At 36.2% G+C, this 22,856-nt stretch overlaps 1 protein-coding gene across 1 annotated transcript in view; it reads left to right on the top strand.

Moving 5' to 3' along the window:
• LOC149226943 (uncharacterized) overlaps positions 1-18,964 on the top strand; it is a 116,961-nt gene extending 97,997 nt beyond the window's left edge. The window contains exon 2 of the mRNA XM_089380365.1: positions 18,630-18,964. Within this exon, the coding sequence (XP_089236491.1) occupies positions 18,630-18,964 (335 nt within the window). The remainder of the gene's footprint in view (positions 1-18,629) is intronic.
• Positions 18,965-22,856: the final 3,892 nt, after the last annotated feature.

Below are 22,856 nucleotides of genomic sequence, written 5' to 3'. Positions count from 1 at the left end.
TCTGGGGGTTACCCCTCCCATTTAAAAATAAAGTAATCTATTGTGCATATTTATGATACGATGATGATTATGCAAATGCTATTCCACTGTGTAAATGATGAATGCTTAGTAGAAGTAAAGGAAAAATAACTAAGTGTTGAATGTTAGGCGTAGCTCATACTCATAAGTATTGGTGAAAAGAAAGTGGGTAGTGGTGTCACACCTACCTATGTGCGGTTGAAAGACCACCACCATGATAGGGGTGTGACACCCAAGGCCTTGTGCATTGGACAATGCCCACCCCGGCTAGGCCCGAGGCATCGCGACCATGGCCGCGGGGCCTCGGGCCTGGCCAGGGCAGCGCTGCATAATGTGTGCCTTGACTAGGCTCGAGGCCTCGCGGCATAGGCGACCATGGACGCGGCCCCCCGGCTTGGGCCGCCATGGTCGAGGGTGGCCTAGGTCAATTCCCGGAACTGACCTAGGCCGCCCAGGGGCAAGTTTTTTCTTTTTTAATTTAAATTTAAATAGTTTTTAATTTAATTTGTTCTTGTTTTTTAATTTTTTTGTTTTTTTTCTTTTGTTCTGAGTTTTGACTTTTTTTTTTTGTTAAATCATTTTAATTTTTAGTTTTAAAAGTTTTAATTTTATTTATGTTTTTTAATTATGAGTAATTTTTATGTTTTTTACTTTTTTAACTTTAAAAAGAATTTTTTGTTTTTTTCTTGAATTATGTCTCTTTTTTTAATATTGTTTACATTTTTTTTCATAGTTTTTTTTTTTTTTAGTTTTTGTTTAAATTTTTTATTTTTACAAATTATTTTTTTATTTTTTTACATTTTATAGTTTTTTCTTTTTTTTTGGGTCATGTTTTTAATTTTTTTTTGTTATTATTATTATTATTATTTTTTATGTTTTTTTTCCTTTTTATTGTTTTTTTTTTCAATGTTTGAATTTTTGTTTTGTTATATCTATATATATATATATATATATATATATATATATATATATATATATATATATATATATATATATAATTTTTTTTTGCAGGGTCTGTGTTGATGCTCAACTAATAACCCAATCCCATTATGTGTAATTTAATGGTTGATTTTAAGATTTTCGTTATAATGAATAGAGTTTGCACTACAATGTGTCAATTTCATGGTTGGTCTTTAGGTTTTCATTACAATGGGTTGAGTTTACCAACACTAAATTTTGATTATAATGAAGAGTTTGCCCCACAATGAGTCAATTTCATGGTTGGCCTTTAGGTTTTCATTACAATGGGTTGAGTTTACCAACACTGCGTGTCAATTTGATGGTTGATTTTTAAATTTTTGTTTCGATGTATCAAGTTGTCTTAGGTTAAGATTTTAAAATTGCTATACATTTAACATTTAAAAGATAAATTTCTCTTGGTATAATAACTATTTCATTAAAAAAACGACAACAGAGATGGAGTGCGCAGGCGTTTTTTCTCCCGCCCTAGGGTTTCAGGTCTCGAAAGCTGCAGCTGCTTGCTGGTTCGCGTCGTCCTGGAGGTGCGGCCATGGATCTGAACGTAGGGAGGTTTATGCGGGGCAAAGAAATGGGTCTCTGCTCTCTTACAGCAACGAGAATGATGGGATCATACCCGCGGCTCAGGACCGACTTCCCACGGCGGTTACCACTTGGAACCCCTGCAGACATGCCAGGAGTAAGAATGGTACGAGATGCTGCCCTTTAGACTGTGTGCCATGGCAGAAAGGGTGGGCGATGTGGAGAAAAAGAGCTGGGTTCCTCGGCGCATTGGCCCCTCAGCTTGAGACTACTCTGGACACCATTGCTATTTGGCTGTCAAACTACGCTATGGCAAGATGGATCGCTCTGGCCTTTTCCATTTTAGGCCGTCGGCTCTTCTTACTCCATGTCCCTGCGTGCAGACTCCCTTCCCCGGCAAATACCGCTCTCATCCACATGCAGCAGCAGTATAGCCAGGATCTGGTGATGGCTCCGCAGTTCCGCATTCTCAATGTTTCAACCTCAATCCCTCATTCAGGCAGACAAGATTTTATTCATCTCCAGCAAGCAAGTTTTCAGATCCAAATAATTCTTCTGACAGGAAAAACCCTGCTCCTTGAGGTCCGGCTGTCTATCACAGTGCGCCATCTCTCAAAGATTCTCGAATAGAGGTTGGGGATCCCTTCCTCCCTTCTGCGGCTCCTCTTTGTTGGTAAGCAGCTTGATAACAATCTGCCTCTTTCCTTTTATAATATAGAAAGAAATGCCACAGTGATCCTATCTCTTCGTCTAAGGGGAGGTGCAGTGGGGCAATCCTCTGCCTCCAAAGGTTTTTCCTACAAAGATGCAGTACATGCACAGCCGGCCAAGAAGTCTGCCCAATCCGCTGAGACTCCCAAACCTTTCTTGGTGGACAAAATGGAGGAAACCCCTGCCATTGAAATCTCTCATCCATCTTTGGATGATCAATACCAGACATTTGCAGAAACAACCCTCATTTGCAGATTTAATGGCCTATGGCCCCGCACTGCTGATCTATACCAGTGGATCCATTCTAATTGGACCAACAACTGCAAACTCTTTTTCTGTTCGAAAGGCTTCTTTATTGTAGTCTTTGCCTTCAACGAAGATTACCAGAGAGCCTTAGAGGGGGGCCCCTGGTTCTGGGGATCAGCTGGACTTTTCCTCTCCCCCTGGTTCCCAGGTTTTGACCCCTCCTCTACGGTCATCTCCAAGCTTCCTATCTGGGTCAGGCTTCCAATTCTCCTTGCGCATCTATGGCATTTTGTTTTCTTTCAAGGAATAGGAGACACCCTTGGCCGCTTCCTGGCAACAGATACCTCAAGGGGGGAGAAAGGAATATACACCTATGGCAGAATTTGTGCAGAAATAGACATCAGTAAAGGGCTGCCAGATCAGATCATCCTCAAAGTTGGGGACTTCCATTGGACGCAAACTTTGGACTATGAGAATACAGCCTTCAGATGCCGCCATTGCCATCAGACAGGGCATCTCCAGAACTCATGTGCAGCGTTCCTCAACAAAAAGAAGAATATCACTCGCAAATCCAAATCCAAGAGTTGGAAACCTTGTGACAGACCCCCTATGGATGACATAGAGTCCTCTAGCTCTGATGAGGAGGACATTGAAGTGGACGAGGAGAACTTGGAGCACCCGAAGGACTCGCCCTTAGCCCGCGACTTGGATCCTTCTGCGCCTCTGTTCTCGCAGAAACGTTCTCATGAGTCTTCGCCCTCTGATTCAGATAAGGAGTCTCCTCCTTTAGCTCAGATCAGTCTGCAAATAGTTCCGGTCCAGCCAGACCAAAATGGTTGGGTCAAAGTCAGTAAAACGAAAGGAAAAAAAATGTAGATTGGAAAATTCTACCCATGCTGGGTAGACTCCCTAGACCTGCTCATTCTTTCTCTCCTCTCTACTTTCTTCTGCTTGTGTCGTGGTTTTCTTGGGACCGAGGTTGATTTCATATCATTTCCGGCTCCCCTGCTCTTTTGCTTCACTTATTTGCAAGCTCTGAGTGTACCATATGTCTTTTATTAATAGATTTAGTCTTAATTCAGAAAAAAAAAATAACTATTTCATTCAGGTGTTCATTTTTTAAGTTTTTTTGTCATAATTTTTTTCCACAATGTCATGCTTGAAATATTTTGAAAACTTAATGTTTTTTCCTAGTCATAATCTTTGGTTTAAATTCCATGGTTGAAAAATTGTCAATATTTTTAAGTTTTTCTAAGTCATGATATTATATCTTTAATTCTATGGCTTAAAACAATTATAAGTATTTTTTCTTTAGCACCATGACTGAAAATTGTTGGAATTTTAAGGCTTTTCAAGGATGTGATATTTTATCTTTAATGTCATGATTGAAAACGTTGAAAATTTAAAGTTTTTTGGAGTCATGATATTTTATCTTTAACGTCATTATTAAAGAATGTTGAAAATTTACCATGAAAAAAAAGATGTTATTCCAGCATCAACACATTTTCGTTTTCAGGGTATCTTTTGCACACAAAAAAAGGTTTTTATTGCCATTTTTAAAAAATGTTGAAAATTTACTCTGAAAAAAAGATGTTATACAGTATCAACACTTTTCGTTTTCACCCAATTTTTTCATGTTTTTTTGGGTTTTTTTTCTAGAGTTCTTGTTTAGAGGTAATAGTTCTCGTTTGATCGGTAACTTTTTTTTTGTGTATTGTGTTTTAGTAAATTACATGAGCAATTTCATATCTACACATTAATTTCTACAAAAGAAACTATCATACTTGTATCTCTACATATACATTGTTAGAAACCACATCAATCTCTCCATACAATGTCAAAAAGAACATAGTGATATCAAGCCTCTGCTGCTCTTTGCTCTCTGCATTCTCTCAATCATATCTTCAACAAAAACATGATGTTAAGTCCTTCAAATATTCATCAAACCAATATATCTTCAAATAATAATCCAATTATTTCATATTTTGTTCATATCTCCTTTATATCTTTCATTGAGGAATAGATCTAAGCCTCCTCCTGTGCCCAGTGCACACCTATTCGAAACAAGACACAATCAAATGAAGAAAATCACACACTAGTTGCTCAATCTTCTTATTCTTTTATAACCTCTATCCCTTTCCAATACCAAGGGAAAATCCCATGGATATTTTGATAGGAAACTTTGAGAGGATCAAATGGACCTTACTCGAACTTCCAGAAGATTACCTTGGGGAAAAAACATGGTTTTAGCTCAAAGTTTTTCTTTTTATGTGATTATAGGTAGTAATGCACCTCTCCCCTTTTGGAATTATGTTATAAATCATGTATTTAACACAAAATGTATACTACCCTAGGTGGTAACACTCCAACAAAGGTAACCCGTGTTACTCTTTTTCCATGCCCTGAAAATTGTCAAAACACAGTCAAACTTTCCTCAAATTTTCTCCAACTTCTAAGATGCCTTTTCCAACACTTGGGAGTCTTTTCAAGCTTTGATAAGGCTTCAATAACACCTCAAAAACCATAGTAAACCTTCTCCAATCAACCACCTATGTCTCCTTAGTTTTCTTCACTTTCAAACAACTGCAATCCTTGTCCATCCTTCTCTAATTGATCTATTCCTTGAGCAAGATTTTGCAACTCATATGCAATCATCAAGACACATCTATAATCATAAGGACACCTATAATACATTTCCAATCATGAGGAAACATCCTCCATCCATGACCTATCTAGAGACATTGATCTCACATGCATACCAATAGTGTCATAATGTGAAAAAATCATGACATAGTGGATAAGTTAACATATAGGTTGACATCAAGTACAACACATTAGTCATAATGCCAACAAAGAGATGATTTGGTTATAAAGGTTTATAGAGGAATCAGGAAAGAAGCATGAGAATAGTAGGTTGTATAGTGATAGGAGAGTTACGTTCATCTTTCAAAGAACTTAGTGCTCCATTATAAGATAAATCATATACAACTTACATACCATATCATAAAATCAGTTTTAGAAGATGAATGGATAGTTAAAGTTGAAAATGATACATACTAGCCAAAATGTTGTATAAATGTTAATGAAAGAAATAACAATGGAGAAATAGATTTCCACTCAATTTTAGTTGGTCTTCAAGCATGATGGTGAAGATGAGAAACTTGCTAGGTCCAAAGTTGAAGCATAGTCCAATAGGTTCACTAACAATGGAGTTGTTGTAATCAGTCTCCAAGTGGGAGATTATTGGTTTGGGAGCCTTATTATCTTCTTGATTTAAAGGTCTTGTTTTATATTCATTCTTGTACCCTAGTCCTTAATGGGAGATGTGGGGGGGAAGTTTCACTACTATTGTCACAAGGGGGTCCATGGGGGGTGGTGAAAATTCTTTAGATCCCTCCCTAGTGTGGGTTCCTTGAAACACACCAAGAGATAATTTGTTTGGAAAAAATTTCTTGTAAAATATTTAATTTCATAGTCAATCTAGATTATTCATGATTAGGTCATAGATGTTACATTAGAAGTTATTTTAAGGTTTTTTGAGCTAGAGGGAAACACTTCTTTTATGAACAACTTGTATTGTGCCTGTATTATTTTTGAGAGAGAATTTCCATTGAGAGTGAGGAGACTATGAGAAAGAAAAGAGGATGTTGTAGTTGATGTGTTGCGAGTTGTATCACTTCATTTTGTTGTATGGAATAAAAGGAAGGACGCATTATTTTTTTGTGGATGTACACCAAATTGGTTGAACCACACATATTGGTGTTTGCTTTGTATTGTTTTAGTCTATGTTTTATTTTGTCATTCATGTTGATTTTATTTTTCTATATGATCTTATTCCTAACACATTGGGATGTATGGGGTCTAAGCTACTATTTAAGTAATTATTCTCTTACTATTTGTGTTTGAATTCCCCATACATATTGGAATATTACTCAGTGAGCATCTAACTTAGAAATATGAACTATGTAAGAATAATATAGGGGTTAATCCTAAATAATTTAACATAAGTATTATGAAAATTAAAATTTTAAAGTTATACCTAGGTAAGGAATTAAACCCTAGGGATATTCACCCCCAATATATTAGACCTAGCCTAAAATTTAACAAATAAATGAAATAAAAGAAATTCATACCTCACTTGCATTGTTTTTTTTGTAATATCTCCTTCTTCAATGAAAATATGCATAACTATACTCTTCTATAATCACGTTAGGAAATTCACTCAGGAAAATAAAGAATATACCACAAAAATATTGAGTAAGTAATCCTCTCCAATTAGTTTCTAATCACAAGAAATGAGGGAGGCACCATTTTATATATGTGAGGCACTCCCTAAAACCATACATGAGATACAATGTGATTGAAACAATACGATGTGGTCATACCATGTGCTTAAGTAAAGCATGAACCAAATACCTTGTTCCCAAGTGAAACCACAAGCGAATATCATAAGTGGTTACTAAAAATCCTCAATCATAGGGGTACCCTCCTCAATCAAGGGTCAAAATACACGTGTGAAGTTAAAACCATGAGAGAAACCTTGAGAAAAACCAAAAGGAATCTCACACATGAGAGAAGAAAGGAATATATTAGGCGTTCCCTTGTGGAAGGCTCTAGAACCACCACACATGAGAATAGAAAATAAAACATGAAATGCACCATTCTATAAGGATTTAAAAACCTCACACATGTTAGTTAGGAGAAAGAGTGCACCTAGGACATATGTTCACAGACATGACAAGTAAATACCCCATCTAAGAAATTAAGAATCACTCCCACGTGAGAGAAAAAGGTCTAAAAGAGGTGCACTCCACATGTGTGCTAGGATATCATGTTGTGACGATCCCAATAGTATCATGTTTAATCCATATGCTACTAGAGTGAAAGTGATGATGTATACTTATAATGATGTTATTACACTATCATGGATCCTTAAGTAGTGAAACATATTCCAATCCAATGTCATGGATCCTAAAAAGTGCGATAGATATCTTGATGTTTACATATTTTTGTGATTGTTGGTACATGGATCCCAAGGAAATATCATGGATCCTTATGCAAGTTCATGGATCTGAATGTGGAAGACCCACCTATAATAGTAAATCAAGTGTCCACACAAGTCATTAGTCAATTCATAATAAGTGATCTCTTCCAACGACATCATAACATAAGTTAATTTTATAATTTTCATATGTTTACCATGGTGGTACAACCTTACTCTTATTACATGCTCCAATGCCTAAGTAAGGAAGTATTTCCTCAGGCACTCAATGGAAATAGGTAAGATAATGGAATAACTTATGGAAGGGGAAAAAGAACTTCATGCATTAACCTTCAAATTCATACATTTTAAATATCTCCTAACTAGTCAAACTAGTTTTCTACAGCTAGGAACCTTTATTTTGTACATGCACACCTTTTCTATTGGGAGGTATACTTAGAGTTACTACATCGACGCTTTTTTATATTGTTTTTTCTTTTATTTTTTAGTTCCCATTTTTAGAATAGAACTTAGAGGTAAGGGCACTTTTAAGAAGGTGGCATAGATCTAGCTTTATTAATTTAAATTTTCTAAATTTTCATGCTCTTCACATCAACCTTTTCGCTTCATTTGTCTTTGACTTACATTGTCCTTCAATTTACATAACTAGGCCTTGTTGGATGAAACTTTTATAAGCCAAAATTGGATGAGATTAATATCTTTTAATGAAATGAGGGTACAAATTTAATGTGTCGATATAAAAATTCTCATGTAATTTACGAAAACACAAGACTCGAATCTACTCTACTCAGCTTCAGAATTCAATTCACGATCATGAGCATAAATCATAAACATGCATCAAGATTAAATACACATACACAAATATTTATCTATGGGAGAGAAACTCCTTAAAACCCCTTCCTATATGTATTGCATTAATCAAAGAATAGACATGAAATACAATGCTTGCTCAAGCTTGGGAAACCTCTGTAAGTGTATGAACTATCTCTCTCCCTGACTAGCTGACTCTGGCCAACACTTCGTAAATTTTATTGTCCTCCAAGATCCTATTTCATTACATTGTTCAATGAGGAATTAAGCCCCTATTTCATAGGAATTTTTCTCCAAGGAATTGCGTAAATCATCTAAGCTCATCCTTTGACTGCATGCACCACCTGGACACCTTAGAATAGTCTACAACTGATAGTACACTTCCTTGGAATCTCCATCTCAACCGGATAACTTGAATTCTCTTCATGCAACAACTATTGTGGGTTGATTGATCAGTTAACTAGTTGATAATTAAGTTGTAATTGAAGTCACACCCCACTATTAGACCCTCCACTAGTTCCTCCAATAATTAAAACTATTTTAACTCACAGTAACTCAATTTCAGTGATTTAGATTGATAGAAATTAATAGTCACTCATATTGAAATGAACTGAAGTCTTCCAACTTGAATTATCTAAGCTAACTAGGTGACACAAGCCATGTCACTCAAGCTAACTCATCCAAGTTGTCTACTGAAATAGAAATTCAAATTTTCTCTCTAGTTTGACCAAGGCATGTCAAACTGAGATTTTCTTGCTAGATTTTGAACAGTCCCTTTCAGAAAGAAAGGGATTATTAGATACCCCAATGCTACCTCTATGGAACTTGAATTTACCCTTTGAAAAATCCTTTGTTAAAATATCTACATCTTGTTCCTTTGTTGGAATGTAATCAAGCAACATGATCCTCCCCTACACACAATCCCGTAAATGGTGATACCAAATATCTATATGCTTGGATCGATTGTGAAAGACTCAATTTTTAGAGAGCTTAATGTAGCTATGATTTTCACAGTATACCATAGTAGGATCCATCATCTGACAAAAAATTCCCACAAGAATCTTGCTCATCTAGATCGCCCCACATGCTACTTAACTTGCAACCATGTATTCTACTTCTCCTGAGTTGAGTGCCTATGATATTTTCTTCCTGTTGTACCAAGAAACCACTATAGAACCAACATTGAAAATTCCTCCTAATGTACTCTTCCTATATGATGGAATCCTTGCCCAATCTGCATCTGTGAAGCCACGTAACTTCACTCACTCTATCTGTCTGTACAATAATCCAAACTGGTTGGTTCCTTTGAGTTAACGTAGAAGATGCTTAGTTTCCCTACAAAATAATTTGGTATGCCTAATCATTTCTTTACTACATAGGTTGACTGCATAGCACATATATGTTCATTTGTTCATGAAATACATTAGTGCACCCACAAGTTGCTGATAGATTCTAACTTCCACTAGTTCACCTGAAGTAGCATCCTCGTTTCTCCAACTGGTGGCTAGAGGTATCTCCATGGGTTTGTTATTCTCCATGTTAAACTTCTTTAATATCTCATTAGCATACTTTCCTTGAAAGACAAACTATTCCCCATCTCCTTGCCATACTTCCAATCCGAGGAAGTAGTGCATGAGCCCCATGTCCTTCACTTAAAATTCTCTTGCAAGATCCTCCTTGCAAGATCTGATCAACTTCTCATCACGAGTTAAAATTAAGTCATCGAAATATAACACAATAATCAATAATTTACCTTCAACCATAATATGATAAAGGTTTGCATCTGCTTCACTTTTGGTGAAGCCCAACCCTGTGAGATAATTGTTGATCCTGGTGTACCAAGCATGGGTTGATTTTTTGAGGCCATACAATACTCGCTTGAGTCTGCACACATGAGACTCTCAGTCAAAGGTCTCAAAACCTTCTAGTTGCTCAATGTACACCTCTTCATCAATAACTACATTGAGGAATGATTTATTCATATCCCTCTGGTCAATCTTCCACCCCATCTAAGCTGATAAAGCAAGTATAGATCTAATGGATGAATACCTTGGAACTAATGTAAAGGTTTCCTCATAGTCAATTCCCTCAACTTGAGAGAATCCCTTGGCCACAAATCTGGCCTTATAATTCTGTATGCTTCCATCTGTTGAATGCTTTACCTTGTAAAGTCAACTTGAACATGCCACTAATTTGTTTGTTGGTCTTGGGACCACTTCGCAAACATTGTTTTTGACAATGGAATCATACTCTTCAACCATTGCATCAACCCATACTAGTTTCTCTACTTCTTCCTCGAAAGAGGATGGCTCAATCTTAACTAAATATGTCATTAGCACCATGTAGCTCGTGTACCAATCTGGTGACCTTATCTACCTATGTTGAGAAGTGGGTGCTCCCACAGTCTCTCTAGCATCATGCATCAGCCTCTCAGCTTCTCTGGTTCATTTTATTCCTTCTCTGGATGTTTCTGCTTGAGTGGATGTCTCCACTCTCTGCTCCTCAACTTGTGGCTGCTCCACAAATTCCTAAGGTTCCTCCTTTGGAGCCAAAAGCTCCTGATCTGGTTGCAACTGAAGCTCCCTCTCAAGAGAACATATCATTGCCTTCTCCTCATCAAACTTCACATCCCTTTAAACAATTATCATCTTGAGGGATGGAAGGTACACATGGTAATTGTGAGGAGTTTCCAGGTAACCCACAAATATCCCCAACTTAGCTGTTGTCTAAATCTTCTTCCTAGAGTCTTTGGAGACATGGCAGTAAAAAAATGCTCCAAATATCCTGAAGTGAGACACATTTGACCTTCTCTCTGAGAAATCCTCCTCTAGTGTAATCATTCCTATAATCCAATGAGGACTTTGGTTCTGAAGGTGTACTATTGTGTTGCATGACTCTGCTCACAATTGAAGTGGTAGGCCTTGGTCATGCAACATTGCCCTTGCTGCTCCCACAACACTATGGTTCTTTTTGTCAACCACCCCATTCTGTTGTTGGTTGTGGGGTGTTTTTAACTCTTGTGTGATTGTTTGGTTAGATGATGGATCTTACTGTTGTGATATACTGTGATAATCAAAGTTTCATCAAGCTCTCTAAAAATCCAGTCTTTCATGATTGATCCAATCATATAAATATCTGATATCACCATCTATGAGATTGTGTGCAAAGACGTATCATGTTGCTAGATTAGATTCCAATAGAGGAATATGATACATATATTTTGACATAGGATTTGTCAAAGGGAAAAATCAAGTTCCATAGAAGCAGGATTGAAATATCTGATAATCCATTTCTTGTTGAGAGGGAGCGTTGAAAATGTAGCAAGAAATATCTCAATTCGACTTGCCTTGGTCAAACTAGAGAAAATTCGAATTTCCATTTCAACAGATAGCTTGGATGAGTTAAATTGTTTGACATGGCTTGTGTCACCCAAATAGCTTAGATAATTTGAGTTGGAAGACTTGATTTTAGTTGAGCATGAGTGATTGCTAATTTCTAGCAATTTAAATTAGTTAAATTGAGTTATTCTGAGTTAAACTAGTTCTAACTATTAGAGGAACTAGTGGAAGGTCAAGTTGTGTAGTGTGACTTCAGTCACACTCACTAATCAACCAATTAACTAATCAATCAACCCAAAATAATAGTTGCATGTAGAGAATTCAATTTACCTAGTTGAGGTGGAGGTTCTAAGACAATGTACTATCAGTTGTAGACTATTCCCGTGTGTACTGGTGGTGCATGCAATCAAATATCAACATAAAGGAATTGCACAATCTAGATTGAAGAATTTCCTAATTAATAGGGGCCTAATTTCTCAAGGAACAATGCAAGGAAATAAGGACTTGAAGGGCTTGAAAATTGGCTAAGTGTTGGCTAGAGTTAGTCAGTCAAGAAGGAGGATAAACTATACACTTGCAGGTTGTGAGGGCTTGAAAATTGGCTAAGCGTTGGCTAGAGTTAGTCAGTCAGGAAGGGGGATAAACTATACACTTGCAGGTTGTGCTTAGGCTTGAGAAAGCGCATGTATTCATCCATATTCTTTGATTAATGCAATACAAATAGGAAGGGGTTTCTAGCAATTGCTTTCCCCTAGATAAATATTTGTGTATGTGTGTTTATTCTTGATGCATGTTTATGATTTCAGCTCTTGATCGTGAATTGAGTTCCACATATGAGTAGAGTAGATTTGAAACATAGTTACCTATCAAACGAGAAAATTACCAATTACCCATTTTTTTTGAGGTAGCAAAAAAATCAACCTATTTTGAAAAGTGGTTATTTAGAATACACCTTTTTTTTGGAGCATATTTTTGACACTTTAAATTTTCTTATGTAACATTTTTTTTTAAATGTTAGCGATTTTCATGCTGATTTTTAAAAGTGTTGATGCGGCATCAACACATTTTTTTAGAGGGCTTAATTTTGACACTTTAATTTTTTTATGTATCAAGTATGAACATTTTCTTTTAAATTTAGTGATTTTCATGATGATTTTGAAAAGCATTGATGCAACATCAATCCCTTTTGTTTAGAGGGTTTATTTTTTACACTTTAATTTTCTAATGTATTAAGTGTGGATATTTTTTTTAAATGTTGTTGATTGTCATGTTAGTAATAAAACATAAAAATAAAATAAAAAACATGACAAAAAAATCGATTATAAAAATTATATAAAAAGAAAAACCATAAAAATAGAAAAAAAAAACTAACTTGTAAAAACAAAAAATTTAAACAAAAAATAAAAAACAGAATAATAAATGTCATAAAAATTTAAAACATGATATATATATATATATATATATATATATATATATATATATATATATATATATATATATATATCGACAAAAAAATATATAAAAAATATTAAAAAAACAAAATTAACTTGTAAAAATAAAAAATTTAAACCAAAAAAAAAATTATGAAAAAGGGAAAATATTAAAAGAAAGACACAATTCAAGGAAAAAAATAAAAGAAAAATATTAAAAACATTTTTTTAAAGTAACAAAAAACGACATAATTTAAAAAAAATAAAATGAAAGAATGAAAAGATAAAAATAAAAATTAAGTATTTTAAAAAACTAAAACCATTTTAAAAAGTTAAAACAATTTAAAATTAAAAAAAAATAAAATTAAAAAATTAAAGAAAAAATTAAAATTAGAAAATGAAAAAAAAAAAAAAAGTTAAAAAGTAAAACAATAAAAAAAATAAAAAAAAATTAAAACATATTAAATTTAAAAGGAATTAAATGAAAATTAAAAAAAAAAAAAAAGAATTTTCCGTAGGGCGGCCTAGGCTGATTCCCGAAATTGACCGAGGCTGCTTGGGCTGCAGGGCCTCAAGACTACCCTAGGTGGCTGTTTTGCAGTGCCGCCCTGACTAGGCCCAAGTGCCCGCAGCCCTGGGCAGCAAAGGCTGAGCTTGATGGAGATCGCCCAGGGCTGCAAGGCCTTGGCCCTTGCTGGGGCGGGCATTATGGAGCGCCGCCTCAACCAGGCCGGAGGCCTTGCGGCCTTGGGCGGCCAAGGCCAAGCACCAATGTGGTCACCTAGGGCCACGGGGCATCGGGCTGGTTGGAGCGGCGTTACACAGAGCTCACCCTAGTCAGGGCCCAAAGCCCTAGGTGGCCACGACGAAGCACAGTCGTGGCTACCCAGGGTCGCAAGGTCTCGGGTCTGGACGAGACAACGTTGTACAATGCCCCCCTTGGCTTGGCCCAATGTGACGACCATGAGCTGAGCATGCTCATGTGCAACGGGCGAGGGTGGAAGACAAACTTCGGTTATGTGCGACGAGTCGACTTTGTGACTATGCACGAGTTCAATTAAAGGCGACATGACGAGTGGGAGCGTTTGGTTAAATGCACCCCCGACGAGTTGTGTGATGACGAGTTGTGCAACGGTGCGACGAGTTACTTGGAGAGTCAAAAAACCGAGAAGTGGAAAATTGGCTATGTATGGGTGCACGCATGACGAGTTTATACGGAGGGTTAAAAAACTGACGAGTTGGGCCGATGTGTAGAGTTAGATGCCCTGGGCTGGCCGACATGTAGAAGCGGACCCAAGTTGGTTGGCTGACGAGTTATTTGATATATCCATAGGTGATTTGTATGGTCGGCCTAGGTAGGCTGACCCATCTTAACGCATGGAAGAGTTCGTATAAGTAGACAAACATGTTGGAAGGAAGAAAACGAAGAAGTTTAAGCATCAAGCATTAGCAAGACATTTGGGTGAAGAGAGAAGAGACATACAATCAGGGCAAGGCGTACATAGTGGAAGGGCCGAGCCAAGGAAAGGGTGAACGAGCTGCAGGTTGGGCGAACAACGCATGGGTGAGTTCTGTGACACGACACTGGACAGACGGTTCGACAAAATGAGGGTGCAGGTAGGCAGAATAGGTCGGTGACCTAAACTGCTATGGGCACAACCACATGATGTGTGACTTGATAGAGTTGGGCGACTTGACCCGCGGGTGCATCCGAGCGACACAACCTAGCTGGGCGAGTCTGCATGAGTAGGCAGAACGAGGCAACGAGCTGCAGGTTTGACAGAAGTCTGAGTGAAAAGGAGCACGAGTTGCAGAAGGTGCGGGTGCAACTGCACGACCCGACCTAGTTGGGTGAGCTGCATGGAGGCACGGTGTGATGAGATGCGACAATGCTTGGGCAGAGCTAAATGCGGAGGGTGACCCGGTGGAGTGGGCACCCCTCCACAGTGCAATGCAAAATTTTGAACATGGAGGGTGACCCAACCTGGAGTGGGCACCTTTGCATGGCACGACGAGCTGCACAACACGACATGAGGTGGGCACTATTGAACGAAGGGTGACCCGACATGAGCAGGCCAAAATTGCTGAAAGGTTGAAATTTTACTAAGGGTAAATTTGGAGTTTCCTAGCGAAGCTGTACTTGTAATTGTATTTGTAAAATACTGAACTATTGGTTATTGGGCTAACTCTAATCTGGGAGTTGCCCCTCCCATTTAAAAAGAAAGTAATCCGTTGTGCATATTTATGATATGATGATGATGATGTAAATGTTATTCCGCTATGTAAATGATAAATGCTTAGTAGAAGTAAAGAAAAAATAACTATGTATTGAATGATAGGCATAGCCCGTACTCATAAGTATTGCTAAAAAGAAAGTGGGTAACGGTGCCGCACTTGCCTACGTGCAGTTGAAAGACCACCGCTAGGATATGGGTGTGACAATTGGCATCGAAGCTTCAAATTCCATGGGAATTTGAATGATTTGCAGAAAGCTAAAGGGAAGTAGATATCTTTTGGTAACATGTGGTATCAAACTTTCCACAAGGCTTTGGAAAGTTCGACAAGGACAAGTGAAGGGTCAAGTTGAACGATAGAAGAACTTTATGGTCTCAATGAGATCACAAGCAAAAGTGATGGATTATCAGTGGAAGAACCTCAAGTTATGATAGGGGAATCTAGCAGGGATGCCAAAATAATTTTCATGGATAGGGTAGTGGACAAAATGGAGGAATTAGCTTATGAAGTGGCTTTGGTGAAAACCGAGAATGTTGAATTCCAGGGGATGCACACGAAGTTGAAGGAAGAATTTGAAGACCTCAAAATCTGATACGGGTATACATAATGGATGTATGTGAAAACAGAGAAAGAAGTCAAGGACATTTGAGCTGCAAGGGATCAAGGTTTGGCACAAATCTCAAAGTTGTAGAAAGAACTTGACAATGCTCAAAATAAGATAGTTGTTTTGAAGAAAGTAGTTGGGAAAGGTTCTGTTGGAGGAGTTTCCCATGTGAAGATCAAAGAACCTAAATATTATGATGGGATGAGGAGTGTGAAATCTCTTGGCAATTTCTTATGGGGGAAATACTTGGAGCATTTGGGTATGCCTGATGATGAGGCCAAAGTTAAAGTAGCTGCTCAATCCTTGACAAAAGATGCTAATATGTGGTGGCGAAGAAGGATGGACCAAATTTCCAATGATGAGGCTACAAAAATCTCTTCTTGGGATGACATGAAGAAATATTTGCAGACTCATTTTAGCCCACAAGATGAGACTTAGGACGCAAGGATGAAGATTAAATATATGAAGAAAATAGGAATCCTATAAGCATATCAAGAAGAGTTCTAGAGTGCGATCTTGGAGTTACCTAACATGGCGGAGAAAGGCAAGGTGTTCAATTTCATTATAGGATTGAAACTCTGGGCATGCAATAAGGTGAAGAGGTAGAAGATCAAGGCACTAGAGGAAGCATTTGAAACAGTTGATCACTTGGTAGAAAATTACGATGAAGGAACCAAAGAACGAAAAAAGAAGACATATAAGCTGGAAGAGAAGGTTACGAAAGAAGAGCCTTCGAGATTGAATGACAAGTCAAAGGTGAAGAAGCCTTTGAAGTGTTGGATTTGTGAAGAACCACATACGGTGAATAATTGTCCTTCAAGGCCAAAAGTGGCAGCCGTAGCACAAGCCAATGCGAAGAATAAGAAAGAAGAAACTTCTGTTGGAGTGATCCATATTTTGGGAGCTATGGTAGCTACGGAATGGGTCTCACGAAGAGATCTTGAAAGGAATAAGTTGGAATATGTGGAGATGAATATTGGAAACAATTCTATTCTCACTATGGTAGATAGTGGTGTAACTCATAACTTCATGAGTGAAGAAACTGTGAGGAATATTGGGCTGAAATTTATATTGGTTCAAGCACAGTTGAAAGCAGTGAATCCTCCACCAAATTTAGTGATCAGTGTAGTAGAAAAGGTTGATGTGAGCATAGGTGAATGGAATGGGAAAGTCAACTTCACGATTGTGTAGATAGATGACTATGAATATGTATTGGGTATGGAATTTATGAAACAATTTGAAGCTATGATAATACCTCAATTTAAAAAGTTGTACATTTACGACAGGCGTGATGATGATCCCATTGGTGTACCAACCATAGGAACTACGACAACTAAGTGTAAGTTGACAACGATGAATGTGGAGGAAGTCAAGCAGGATGAAGAAGTTTATAAGAGGTTGTCTTGTACAGAGGAAAAACTTATGGAGTAGTCATAGGTGATTAGAGAATTGTCTGATAGTATCTTGGATCTATCAAGCAGACTAGAGGCAGTGGAAGGAGTTGGAGATGCTAGACCCAAGATTCAGATGGAGAGTCGGGAAGCATACATGTAGAGATTGGAGGAGGAAGATCTAGACAGGTGGATTGAGCTATTAGCTGAGGAAGAGGGAGAGCCTTCGGCCTCCACTTCCTCCCTCTCTTCTTAGACTGACATGGGGATGAGGCTCATTGTTAGCTGCTCATGGCAGTGAGTCTCCTATGTTTTGAGCAAACATCTGGGGTGAGATGGACATGATTGGCAGCAGCATGCAGAGATAAGTCATGATGATGAGGAGTTTCCGAGTAACCCACAAATATCCCCAACTTAGCTGTTGGCTAAAGCTTCTTCCTAGAGTCTTTGGAGACACGACAGTAAAAAAGTGCTCCAAATATCTTGAAGTGAGACACATTTGGTCTTCTCTTTAAGAAATCCTCCTCTAGTGTAATCATTCCTAGAATCCGATGAGGACTCTGGTTCTGAAAGTATACTACTGTGTTGCATGACTCTACCCACAATTGAAGTGGTAGGCCTTGGTCTTGCAACATCGCCCTTGCTGCTCCCACAACACTATGGTTCTTTTTGTCAACCACCCCATTCTGTTGTTGGTTGTGGGGTGCTTTTAACTCTTGTCAATTGCCTTCTTTTGCACAAATTTTTTAAAAATCATTCAACACATACTCACCTCCATTATCACTCATGAGAGCCTTCAACTTCTTGTTGGTTTCCTTCTCTACCAGTGCTTTGAAATCTACAAACTTGGAGAATGTCTCATCCTTCTTCCATATGAGGAAGAATCAACACTTTTAAATTTTTAAATTTTTATTGAGATTTCCAAATCTACACTTTCTTCAGCACGGGTAGAGCATTCTTGAGTATATTACACCAACTTAGGAAGTAATTGAGTTTGTTTGTAAATGATACACGATTCAAATTAATAATAACTATAAACTTTAAACAGCATTATCAAATATTGCCTGTGTTATTATTTTTTTGATGTCTGTGCACAAAGACATTCAAAAGTTTTGATTCCTTCTAAAACCGATGTTGTTAAGGCTGCCAGTGGAATTTGTAATTTCACTTTATAGTAGTCAAAACCTACAATTAAAGATAGCTAAATATTGATAGAGATGAAATCTAATAATTTAATGACATCACCAGATTTGAATTTACCAGTAGTATTATTCAGTCTATGCACGTAGATATTTTGTTATTACTGTAATGAGATTCTAACGCAGTTTATTCTCTGGTTTCCAGAGTATGCATATACAATGAAAGTCACTGAAAAATGTGACATTTACAGTTTTGGAGTTGTTTTGTTCGAGTTAATTACGGGCAAAAAACCACTACAACCACTTGAGCAGGGAGGAGACCTTGTGACGTGGGTAAGGAACTCAATTCAGACAACACCACTGACTTCTGGAGTTTTTGATGGTCGATTAGATCTGAGCCAAAGGAGGGTGGTGGATAACATGGTCCTGGTATTAAAAATTGCTCTGTTTTGCACCAGTGTGGCACCTTCTGACAGACCAACAATGCGGGAAGTGGTGTCAATGCTGATTGAGGCTGGTGGTGGTGTCAATGCTGATTGAGTAATTGAGTCTTGAATGAAGGCAACAAATAAGGATCTTGAACTTTCCTTATAAAGAAAAAAAAAAGAGAATGGTTATTGTTTCCATGATTGATGTGAAAAACATTGGGTGTTGTGATTCTCTTTACTGGGTTTCCATTTTTGTGATTGTTTGCATTTACAGTGTAGCCACCATGTGAATAGATGGCTTAATAATAATTGGATGTCATGTCCTCTTTTTTTCGTTGGGTTCTTCCACACAGAAATAATGTCTTACTTCTCTGTGATGGGATATTATTTATGTTGCACGAGTTTCGGGTACACGGGTATTTTTGATACGTGAGAACCAGTATTCGACACAGCTAGAAGTACTGCCCAAATTTACATGAAACGTTAAGTTGGGAGCGACAATAATATAATATATTAAAATTTAATATATATTAAAAATAAAAAATAAAATAATTTATTTATTTCCATCTAAAACTTGACAATCAAATTCCATTTTGCAAAGGAACATGTAAAAGATTGAAACATTGAAAAAAAAATCAAAATATTAATCCATCAACAATTTCTCAATCAAATTCCTTCGGAGCAAAGAAACGCAAAGAAACATGCAAAGAAACATGCAGAACTCCCAAACCAGAAAAAAGGTTGTTATTACTCGATTATTAAGTGATTTCATGCAACGCTATATGTTAAGTCATTGGTTCAATTCTTCGCCCTTGATGTAACCTCACCAAATATTATATATATTACATCTAATTATAATAGAGATAAGAAAAAATTAAATATATATTAATAGTAATTGAAAAAAAATTAAAACAATAGAGTTTAAATCCAATGTTATTTTAAAAAGAATTGTATAATAAAATTATAAATTTCCAAGTTAATATATAATTTATATTTAAATAAATATGAAAATTAAATTAAAAATTGTTTTTTAATAGTATTTATATTTCATAATTTCAACTATTTTTTTTCTCTAGTATTCCATCTTTTGTCCATTTAGCTCAGACGATAATGATGGTTTTGCTAGACAATAATGATGGTTTTGCCAGTGGTCAACAATCTTCCTAAATTCTTTTATATCCACCCGCCATCGGCATATATGAGGATAATGAATAGCTTTCCAATGACAAAGATCACCGACGATAATGATGGTTTTGGTAGACGATAATGATGATTTTGCCAGTGGTCAACAATCTTCCTAAATTCTTTTATATCCATCCGCCATCCGCATATATGAGGATAAATGACAAAGATCAAGATTGGCCACACGCCTCATCTTCATTTGGATAGAAGGGCTTTCCATAAACAATTGTTTCTCTTAGTTCCAAACCCATATCTAAATCTAAACCCATTGACATACCCTTCCCTTCGCATAGTTCCATCAGTTTAAGCAGCACCCAAGTTGGCAACGTCAAATACATGTAAATTTGCACTTATTCATTGCAGTGAAGCTCCCAAAACGTCAAAATCAGCTGCACTGAACTCCAGAAAAGCTCCAAAGTACCAGTGGAAGCTCCCGGAGATTTTGGAGCATTTCCAATCAACTCCAAGCTCCCAGGAGCTGAGGAGCTTCCTGTACCTGCTCTCCAATACCTGGGAGCGGGTAACTATGGATATTATTAAGTAGAAAATAGTCTACGTTAATCAAACCATAACAAAAAAATTATTATTCTTTTCTTATATACATTGGTTTTTATTTTTTGTTGTTTACGAGATACTCATAACTCTTTTACGATAAATAAATTGGTCTTCCAAGACTGGTGAAAGCTTTACATTTGGGCATGATTATGTCTAGTAAATGGTAGTTTTTACAGGTGTGAAACCCTAAATTTGGAAATGATTATGCTTTGTAAATTATTTGTGTGATGTATGGATGTTTTTTAGGTGTAGTTTTGTGTTGTGCGTCGTAGTGTGAGTTTTTAGTTATTTTATGTGATGTTTTAAAGAAAAATTTAAAGATGTTTTTCCATCTTTAGTATTTTTAATAAATTTATTAATATAGATGAGTGCACTTAATTTTGGGCAATTGGAATTATGTCTTTGTTGGCATGAAATTAGTTAAATATATAATAACATCAGTGACATGTAGTTGAGTTAAATTTTTTGTTATTCCATGTGTTATATTTTTATTCTCTCTTATTGAACTTAACCATTATGTTTCAAAATTTGCATATAGAAGTTGTTAGCATGATACATATAAATAATGCTAAGAGATATTTAAACTGATATTAGTATAATATGGAAAAGATTAATATATATATTTTTTTATATATGTAAGCTAACAAAAAATTATTATTTAATGACATTGTTTTACAAAATATTATATTCATATTTATATAACAAAGTTTGACAATTTATATTTTACCCAAAAAATTTCTTTGAAATTCATATAAGAAATTATGTTTTGTTATTGTTAATTTATGTGGATGATATTTTGTTATTAACAAATCATAAAAATATTTGGGATAAAAGTATAATAATTTCATATAATAGTGATATTTTCTTTTTAGATAATATCATTGTCATTATTTAAATAAAAGAAAAACACTAACAACAAATTTATATAGTTGTATGTGTTATAGAGTTATTTAAAGAATGATCGAATAAGGTTTCAAATATTAAAAAAAATTGTTTAGTAAAACAATTATGTGTTAAAATGCAAAATAATTACTCTCAGTTTACAAGGGCAAGCATTAATTTATTTTATATATTATCAAATTTAATTATAAAAATATAAATAAATACAAATAAAAATTATTTACTCAAGTAAAATTTAAACAAAGGAGGTTATCTTGTCTCACATAGAGCCTAGATCCATCTTAACTCTGGATCTACCAAGCCCCGAGAGGATCAAATCTCTTTTTAGTTTAAAAGATGTTTGCATCTCTAGAAATTTGATCACTCTAGGAACTTGGTAGATCTAGAGTTAAGATGTATTTAGGCTAGTTTAATTATTAATTATAAATGTAATTGTTAATTTTATGTTTTTAATTTAATTTTATTCATTTTATTTTAATTTTATTTTCACCAAGTCAAATGTTAAACATTACAACATCTCTACAATAGTGTAATGTCCCCAGAAAAGCTGTAAATATTTTTTTTTACCACAGTAAGAACAAACTGAAAAATTATTATTACTCATTTGAGTTGAATAATATTGTTAATTATTGAAAATGAGAAATGATTTTTAGTATTAGCAGATCTTGTAACTTCTCATAGGAGGAAGTTGGAAAAAGGCAGTTGCCGGAAAAACCCTAATTACCTCCCCTAACTGTGAACTGCTTCCAAAGAAAAGGAAGTGGTGGGTAGGAAAAACCGTGCTGAAATGTCAGGCGGTAAGGGCGGAGTTGCTAAGTCTAGTGATGACCAGATAGCATAAGCCCTATGTACAAGCAACTTGCAGAAGATAGAGGTCTTGCGAGCAAGCTTGGGGGGGAGATTTGGTTCTAAAGACAAATCTCATGGACGGGAGGTTGACAAGTAGCAGAAAACAAAGGTGATATCTACCACTAGAGTTCTTCCTTTGAATCCCAACTCAGGTAAGTGGTACCTCTGGGAAACTAATCTGTTGTGCATAACTAAATTATGTGCCTTTTTTTTGAGATTAAAAGGATGTAGTTGGAGCTCTCAATGTCGAAAAGATACTTAAAAATATTAATAGTAGGATAATTATTAGCATTTATTTCAACAGAGAAAGCAAGATGGTAGAATTGGGACCAACAGGTCACCTTAAGCACTAGTATTTTTTTTACAGTAAAGTCATTATCTGTTGGAACAGAAAAGTCTCTATAATCTGGGCCACGCAGGCTGTGGAGTTATGAACTGTATAAATCTTTTAATGTTTGGTAAATTAATTATAGCAGAGCTACTGTTGTAATGAAACGGTAAACATTTCTTTGGTTGAC

This window comes from Pinus tabuliformis, chromosome J (genome assembly GCF_031772625.1).
Source record: "Pinus tabuliformis cultivar Carrire ecotype Pingquan chromosome J, CPIR1, whole genome shotgun sequence".
In the NCBI taxonomy this organism is placed as follows: domain Eukaryota; kingdom Viridiplantae; phylum Streptophyta; class Pinopsida; order Pinales; family Pinaceae; genus Pinus; species Pinus tabuliformis.
The sequence above is the reverse complement of the archived record's forward strand: the minus strand, read 5'-3'. Positions and strand labels throughout refer to the sequence as shown.